General features: G+C 42.3%; 2 protein-coding genes across 2 annotated transcripts; one reads left to right on the top strand and one right to left on the bottom strand.

Moving 5' to 3' along the window:
• Positions 1 to 563: 563 nt before the first annotated feature.
• itpa (inosine triphosphatase (nucleoside triphosphate pyrophosphatase)) lies at positions 564 to 3071 on the bottom strand. Its single transcript, XM_014992408.2, has 8 exons — positions 2921 to 3071; positions 2719 to 2776; positions 1705 to 1769; positions 1529 to 1602; positions 1412 to 1443; positions 1190 to 1302; positions 1032 to 1108; positions 564 to 848 (listed from the first exon to the last, which is right to left on the bottom strand). Exons 1-8 carry the CDS (start codon positions 2981 to 2983, stop codon positions 743 to 745), a joined length of 588 nt encoding a protein of 195 aa, XP_014847894.1. The 5' UTR covers positions 2984 to 3071; the 3' UTR covers positions 564 to 742.
• A 60-nt stretch (positions 3072 to 3131) lies between these two features.
• On the top strand, positions 3132 to 7761 carry mettl13 (methyltransferase 13, eEF1A lysine and N-terminal methyltransferase). Its single transcript, XM_014992395.2, has 9 exons — positions 3132 to 3384; positions 3493 to 3765; positions 3847 to 4318; positions 4399 to 4598; positions 5124 to 5307; positions 5790 to 5945; positions 6055 to 6267; positions 6365 to 6496; positions 7385 to 7761. Exons 1-9 carry the CDS (start codon positions 3232 to 3234, stop codon positions 7666 to 7668), a joined length of 2067 nt encoding a protein of 688 aa, XP_014847881.2. The 5' UTR covers positions 3132 to 3231; the 3' UTR covers positions 7669 to 7761.
• The last annotated feature ends 283 nt before the right edge of the window (positions 7762 to 8044 follow it).

Below are 8044 nucleotides of genomic sequence, written 5' to 3'. Positions count from 1 at the left end.
AGACATTCAGCTGTAAGAAGTTCCAACTGGTCTAAAAGAAAACATGTTTATGAGCTTGACTCACATCCTCAGTGCTTCTAATAGGCATCAGTCACAGGTGAATGCATAGTTCCTGTTCAGAGAACATAGTCATTTTGTACCAAATCTCTTCTGGTATCACTGTGCTATGTCCACTGAACACCCCACTGTCCCCTTCAGGGACCGTCTCCTTCCAAACATCCCTCCCTCCATCTTGTCTTGGACTCCATCCTGAACAACTTTCTGCTTCTCGTGCCAAAATCCACGGGCCCAGCCTTAGAAACAGAGGGATCTGCTGCTCTCATCAGGACCCTGGAGCTTTTCATTTCATGAATTATGGTCTTCTCTGAGTCTATCTTTGTCAGTCCCAGGAAACTAAAACTCAAACAGGCGACTTGGAGATTCTACTTTGGCACAGCAGAGCAAAACTGGAGGAAGTGATGGCTGCCTTTAAAAAAAAAAAATACCTTAGTTATTTTAATCATGGTTTTTATAAATAAAACATATCCCAAAATGATTTGTGTCAAAGATTAACTCACAAAATATAACCTTTGAAAGTAAAAGTTTATTCAAATTAAAGAACAAAACAGATATAACCCAAGCCCTGTTCAACAGCAGGCTTCACAACACAGTAATTACAAGGGGAACCATTTAATTTCAATCCAAGTTGGTGTACTTTTGTGAAACTAAAGAACTTTTAATCATCCTGCTTCTTCTTCTTGCTCTATTGTGAGGTACGGTTGATTTGTGCAAAGTGCTCAGACATTGCTGCAAGTGCCTGGTAGCGGTGAGACATTGAATTCTTTACTTCTTTGGGAAGTTCGGCGTAGCTACAGATAAGAGAGAAAAGAAAAAGTTAGAGCACAAAGAAAAGTAAGTATTTTTAAAACAGTACATTGACAAAGGCACTTTTCCCCCTAATACGACGGGGGCTCTGATTTGGTACTTTCTGTATCCACTCTAACGTTATTCTCTGGCTCCCTCTTGTGGTAGAAACACAAACAGTTGTTTACGTTTTGTCATATCCATCTGGCTCGAAACAGGGATCCCATCCAAATTCCGGAGGCCCCCTGGGCTCCACGATGATCCCCTAAATTATGTTGAGAAGCATGTCAGAGGCAACACTACACAACGCAGCCACTGAAGAGATGCCAGCGAAACAGAATCTAACCTCAGTTTTCCCTCTGAAGAGCTGCACAGGTTCATCCTTCCCAGCGCAGAATGCAAAGGTGCAAAGAGCCCACGCTGATTTGTCCTCAAAGCCAGCTAAGAGCTTGTATAGGCCTGGATTACAATCCCACAACCAAATACCAAAAGATTAGAAATATTGCAGAGCTTTAATCGCAATTTGTTTACACATAACAATTAAATTAACAATTACTTTACTACTTACCTTCTGGCTTCAGTTGAGCAAGAAACCATTTGCTAGAAACAAACAAAAACTATTAATTTTGGTAAAGTTTTATGATCTGAGATGTACGACTTTATTAGGAATAGGAACTGCACTTACATGTAAGGACCAGGCAGTCCTCCTAAGGCCCTGAAACACAAGCAGGTATCCTCCACCATGACTGGTCCATCAATCTTCAGGATAAAAAAACAACTGCAGTTTCACTTTTATTCTGATATCAGGTAAAAATGAGGGGTGGGGGGGTCTTGCGGTTTTATAGTTACAATATAATGTACCTGCCGCGCGGCCTCCTTACACTTCTGTATGGAAATTTCATCAGGCTCCCCCTGGTACTCGGGCACTGGGTTAAAATAAAGACGCGTGTTCAGAGATAGAGAGTTATGCCATTATTTTCTTTATATGTATCTTAACTTGTGGTGCACACGTTTCCACCACCCTCCCCCCCGCAAAAAAATACAAATAAAAATCAATAGAACTCAATAGTGTTTTCACGAGAAGGGGACTGTGAGCAGAAACTTAAAGTTGCTTTCAAACTTTTGGTCTGTATTTGCTGATGGTAACCTTATAATTGTCTAAATGGAATTTCAAAGCAGATAATTATAAAGAGAAACATGATTAGAAGGAATAATGTGGTATGATCACCCTCACTTTGTCAGTATATCCTTAACCCTGGATCGGGCTTTGCCTCGCTGCGGTTATTCCTATTGCTTTTCTTTTTTCTTTTAACCACAGTTTCTTCTTCCACCTAACGTTCCATTAACATGACATGCTTTCCCCTCCTTGTGGAGTGTCAGTGACTGTCATCTGAACATCTGTCAAGTCTTTACAATAATTGTGCAGCCCACGGTGACCCAAACTGAGGTTCAGGAAACCTTTGGATTTGTTTTTGGTGAACTGAGTTAGGGTGCAACACCAATTTGTTTCCAATATTTAACCTATTCAAGTTATCCTAATTTTTCGAGACACTTATATTTGGGGGGTTTGTTAGTTGCACGCCATGATCATCAGATTTAACACAAATAAATTCTTGAAATATTTTTCTATGTGTTTTTCCACATTAAGGTTCTCTTTTAGAATTGAATTAATGAACTGAATTGACTTTTTCTGTTAAATTCTATTTTATTGAGATGCAACTATATGCTCTATGGGGTCTTGCTGTATGACGTTCATAACAATATCAAATATCAAAAATGGAAAGTGTGGTCCACAAGTAAAACTCGATGTTTTACAAGTGGTTATGTAAAACATAGTCCCTGAATGAGGTTATTTAATTTAAGTGATGTACTTACAATCAATCTTTTTTGACACAACTTTGTAGGGGAATTGGTCTCCGAGTATGTGGACGACCTGAAGAATGGAGGGAAGGAAACGAAATTAGAAATATAAACGGTACAAACACAGCCTGGAGCGGAGTGAATGGGATAGGCGTAAAAATAGATACTTTAAACATAAAACAAGACAGTAAGAAATAACAAAACGTCAAACTCTTACTTCTTCGAGTTTCTTTGCGTTTCCAGTCACAAAGACCACAGTTTTTCTCGCTGAGACAGCCATGATTAACCACACCGGGAGAACTAAAAAACCCGGACCTTCAGAGTTCCACTTTAGCCAATGAAATCACTCCATCCACCTCGCAGCGAATCAGGTACCAGGAAGCATCCTCGCAACGAAAGAATTCACCAATCACCTTGAGGTACTGTCAGAAATGTTGTCCGGGTAGAAAACTGAGTCCGAGGAGCCATGCGGAGTGAAAAATAGTTCTGGAAAGTAGCAGTTGAAACGAGTTCACACCCTAGGATAAGATGAGCCTTTTACCTCGCACCGCTGAGGAGTTCAGCTCTGCAGAGTACTGGGAGAGGTTCTTCAAGAAGCGAGGGGAAAGAGCTTTTGAGTGGTACGGAAACTACAACAAGCTGTGCGGCGTTCTTCACAAATATATCAAAGTGCAGGATAAGGTGGGAGAAACAGTATCCTGCCACAGTTTAAAACTTTTATAAACCCATGACTGCAGAACACAAGCCTTTTATTTACAGCTCTTCATGTCGCTGCATTCCTCCCTGTAGGTGCTGGTCGTCGGCTGTGGTAACTCTGAGCTGAGTGAGCAGCTGTATGATGTTGGCTACAAACACCTGACAAACATAGACATCAGCGAGACCGTAGTGGCTCACATGAACCAGCGAAATGCGGAGCGCAGACCCGACCTGACCTTCCATCAGGTGGATGCCACCCAGACTCCCTATGAGGATGCCAGCTTCCAGGCCGCTCTGGACAAAGGCACTCTGGATGCAATGGCATCTGAAGAGGAAGGAGCTCTGGCCAGGAGGATGATCACCGAGGTAAGACGGCAGCAGATGCAGCACCAGACAAATTAACAATAAGATTCACGTTTTTGTCCACCCGTCATTGTGTGCTCGCAGGTTGGTCGGGTCCTCAAAGTCGGTGGGCGGTATGTGTGTGTGACTCTGGCTCAGGAGGCTGTGATCAAGCTGGCTGTGGAGCACTTTGTCCACATGGGCTGGGCGGTCAGGCTTCACTGCCTGCAGGAAGAAAGAGGGAAAGAAGAAGAAGACACCTTCGCTCTACCTGTTTTTGTCCTCGTCTGCACCAAGTTCCGCCAACCCATGCCTACTCCCATTCTAGAGATGTGTGTCGGAGATGATGGAGCGCCTGTCAGACACACACAGGTGTGTGAGCTTTTGTCTGCCGTGAGGGAGTATCAGGCTTATTCTGTTCTGAGGAAGAGACTTCGTACAAGCACAGACCCTGGTTCGAGTCTTTCCCTAACGCTCTGTAACGCCAAGACGGGTCTTCCCAGATACACTCTCACAGTGCAAGATTGTCCACCTGGAGCTAAAGTGCCAAGATCAAACCAGTTTGCTATATTTATAGGTGAGCTCTTCATTTCTCATTCACATTGTTTTGTTTGTTCTTACATGGATTCCAGTTGCCTGACTGTTTTGTTTTGACAGTACCCAGAGGGAGTGAGACGGCTTGGCTTTATAGCTCCACTGAGGGCAGGAGGCAGCTGGCTGCCAGCGCCAATTTTCGTCGCCTGGTTATTGCTTCGATGCACAGGAATCAGGAGTACACAGACATGCAAGCAGTCCAATCAGAGCTCTCACCGGTGGTGATGGACTTGGCTCCACCGGGTATGCCAACCAACCAGCAGGTAAACACGCAAGTATTCTGCCGCTTAAGTGTTTTTATTTTTTTTCTGCATTTTGTCACTATCCAACCACAAATTTCAAAGATTTTATTTTATAGATCAACACAAAGCAGTATGTAATAAAAAAAAGAGAATGGAATGCATTTGTATCTATCCCTCATGAGTAAATACTTTGTAGAGTCACCATTTTTTGGGGTACGTCTCAATTAGCTTTGGGCTTGTAGATTGAACGGTTTCCCTATGATTGTTTGCAAAATAGCTCAGACTTTTTCAGACTGGATGGAGAAGAACATGTCAGAAAATCAACTTTCAAGTCTTTCACAGCCTCAAGTTTTTCTGCCACACATAATGTTTTTGTATGTACAATAAAAACAAGTCAAAAAGTCAAAGGTTGGTCTCACTTGACCAGAGCGCCTTCCCCTACATTCGGATGTTGGTTTCTAAAACCACCTTCTACAAAAAATGAGCTTGTCGCGGCTCTAGGAAAGCTCGTCCGGTAATCCATTTGGACTCTCGTTCCTCATTCAGGTGCCGTTTCTGTCAGTGGGAGGGGATCTCGGTTGGCGAGAAGAAGTCAGCAGGGGAGTGAGTCAGCTCAGTGGGGGGTACTGCGTGGAGAACGTCAGAGGAGAAGATGGAGAGCTGTATCGCAGGCTCGTGTTCCTGTCCAACATTTCCTTGGTTCAGTCAGAGAGCCGACTCATCCCATCAGGTACTGGTCATTCCTTTTTATTTTACGTTTTAGATTTTTCTTTACTGTACTGCATTAAAAAAAAAAAACAATTTTAACTAATGGAGCATTTAAGCAGGATCAACACATGTGCAGTGCGTTGTTAAACATTTAGTGTGACATTTTCCTGTAAGGACGAGTTCATTCAACATGTACTTTTTTAATAACCCTTTCTCTGATTTGCTTGGAATGTCCTTTTGTCTTCATGCTATAATGGTAGCCAGCAATACTGATCAGTGAATGTTTGTGCTGTCGTTGCAGTCAAAAGTGAATCTACTAAATACAGATTGAAGGCGGCGAATGTTTAAGCAATCACTTATTTTATGCTACATATTTTAATTTAACTGTCATTTATGTTGTAGAAATTAGTTTTCACTTTGACATTAAAGGTTTTATTTTAATATACTGAAATGGAGAGCAATGACATGAATAAATTAAATGGATGAAAATTTGTATCTCGGCAGCATCAAGTCACAAGAAGAAGAACAAAAAGAAGACCAAGGCAGCAGTTACACCTTCAGCCTGTCTGTCAGTGGACAGCGGCTTCCTGTGCTGCGCTCACCACGAGGTCATGGTGGCTGGTCTTTCTATGCTTGGCGTGGGGACCCCACAGAACAAAGGTGTGTGTGTGTCTGTGCAGACCCGACATTTTTGGATGTACCACAACCTCTGCATGAGTTAGCATTTGATTCATCTTTACAAACGTTTTCCGACCGTCTTCCTCCCTAGACGTTCCGGTTTCGGTGCTCCTGGTGGGCCTCGGCGGAGGAGGCCTGCCTCAGTTCCTCCGAGACTTTGTGCCTGATGCTGCCGTCGAGGTAGTGGAATTAGACCCGGTCGTGCTGGAGGTGGCAAAGGAATGGTTCGGATTCCGACCCGACGATCGTTTGACCGTCACCCTTGGCGATGGCCTGGAGCGCATCTGTTTCCTGGAGAAAGAAGGTCGGCGTGGAAATAAGGAGTCAGGAACATTGACAGAAAAAAAATTAACAAACTCACATCTGACTCTGTTTTTTGTTGTTGTTTTTTTTCTTTGTAGGTGGCCATTTGTTTGATGTCATCATGTTTGATGTAGACAACAAAGACAGTTCTGTGGGGATGAGCTGCCCTCCTGCTGCCTTTGTAGAAACTGCTGTTCTGCAGAAAGTTTTTAACTTGCTCACTCCTAGAGGTAAACAAGGGTTCGATTTTACTTCATATATATTCCTGGAAAAAAAAAACTTAGAATATTCTGCAGTAGTCTTGAGATTGAAGTGGAGGTACACATCTAGCAAAAAGGTACAACAGCATGGTTTTGATAAAACCTAGACCCTTCTCAAAGTCTTGACCTACTTGCAAAAGACCTCTGATGAGACTTGGAAGTTGCTAATTTCAGACACAAACTATTCAGTCTGTATGTGATTGAACTCTTTTGTAAAGAAGAATGACTTCAGTTTCTAGATGTACAAAGCTGATAAAAAGATTTGACTCGGGGTTAATTACATATGAATGCCACATTTCAGATTTATATTTATGAAAAAAATACAAAAAACATTGAAAACCTTCATCACTCTCCTTCCATTTAAATTGACTTCAGTATGCAGCACTTTGTGTTGATCTGTCACATAAAATCCCGATAAAATACACTAAAGTTTATAGTTGCAACATGACAAAATGTGGAAAAGTTCAAGGATTAATAAAATTATTGCAAGCCACTGAACCCCAAACATGCTTTATTGTAGCTTTTAATGCCAGAGTGATTTAAGATGTGTGTCAGTGTCTTAACATATGTTTTGGGATTATGTTATAATTCTGGAATGCAGATGTAGAGGAATCAAGTGTGTGTGCGCGTGTGTGTGTGTTTGGGAAGTGGGAAGACAAGACCAAACATGAAATAACTTGGGATCACATATCCGAAACAAAACTGAAAGTAAATGCAAGAATTTTGTGTTCGAGTATTTTAAACGTTACCGTTTCTTTCTACACACATTCCCAACTTATTTAGATTTAAGGCTATTCAAACAGAAATATAGTTTTTCATTTGTTTGTAATACCATCCTTTTGAATCTTTTGCTGCCAGGTATGTTCATATTAAACCTCGTGTGCCGCGATCCAGTCCTGAGGAAAGACGTGCTCGAGCGTGTCAAGAGCGTGTTTCCCACTGTGCTCTCTCGAAAGATCGCCGAGGAGATCAACGAGGTCCTCCTGTGCTCCCGAGAAGAAAAGAATGCCGCGCACATCCTTCCATCCTTGAGCCAAGCAGCCAAGAATTTCCAGAGCATGTTGTCCTGTGACAGAACTGAACCCAAACGAAGGCCACTCATAGACATTGCAGAGATGATAAAAGATCTAAAACTAGAGTAACTTTTTAAGCACAGATTTAGACTGAGGGAAAAAAAACTGAACATGCATTTGTAATGTATCACTAATAAATATCAGGCACATTTTTTTCTTTCACTTGCCTCTGGTTTCTCTTTCACTGTGCACACTCCCTCACAGGCTAAGAATGCAGCAGCGTTATTTACAGTGGATGAACTACACACTCTGGCTCTGGTTGCTGTGTTCATAGGGCTGCAGTTTGTGCCCTACCCTACTCCAGACCTGTGGGAGTTTAAATAGCTGCAACCCCAGAGCAGTGATTGCATTTTTAGGTGTTAGCTAATTGGCTACAAAGTTTGTCTGTCTTCTTATTTCGGGGGAGGTGGGAAGGGGTCAGAGGAAGGGCTCCTCAGGGGAGGCA

The sequence above is a fragment of the Poecilia mexicana genome, unplaced genomic scaffold (assembly GCF_051168715.1).
Source record: "Poecilia mexicana isolate PSO_F unplaced genomic scaffold, ASM5116871v1 scaffold_4, whole genome shotgun sequence".
NCBI classification, from domain to species: Eukaryota; Metazoa; Chordata; class Actinopteri; order Cyprinodontiformes; family Poeciliidae; genus Poecilia; species Poecilia mexicana.
Note: the sequence above shows the minus strand (reverse complement) of the source record. Positions and strands in the feature narration are given on the sequence as shown.

What these genes read in the sequence shown, in the direction of transcription:
- itpa (XM_014992408.2), bottom strand. Translation starts at nt 2,983, where the DNA reads ATGGCTGTCTCAGCGAGAAAAACTGTGGTCTTTGTGACTGGAAACGCA. An exon ending in TGTGTCAAAAAAGATTGATT is followed by an intron (nt 1,770 to 2,718) that starts GTAAGTACATCA and finishes ATTTTAACCCAG; the next exon opens with TGCCCGAGTACCAGGGGGAG. An exon ending in GTAAGGAGGCCGCGCGGCAG is followed by an intron (nt 1,603 to 1,704) that starts GTACATTATATT and finishes TTTATCCTGAAG; the next exon opens with ATTGATGGACCAGTCATGGT.
- mettl13 (XM_014992395.2), top strand. Translation starts at nt 3,232, where the DNA reads ATGAGCCTTTTACCTCGCACCGCTGAGGAGTTCAGCTCTGCAGAGTAC. An exon ending in CCAGTTTGCTATATTTATAG is followed by an intron (nt 4,319 to 4,398) that starts GTGAGCTCTTCA and finishes TTGTTTTGACAG; the next exon opens with TACCCAGAGGGAGTGAGACG. An exon ending in GAGCCGACTCATCCCATCAG is followed by an intron (nt 5,308 to 5,789) that starts GTACTGGTCATT and finishes GTATCTCGGCAG; the next exon opens with CATCAAGTCACAAGAAGAAG.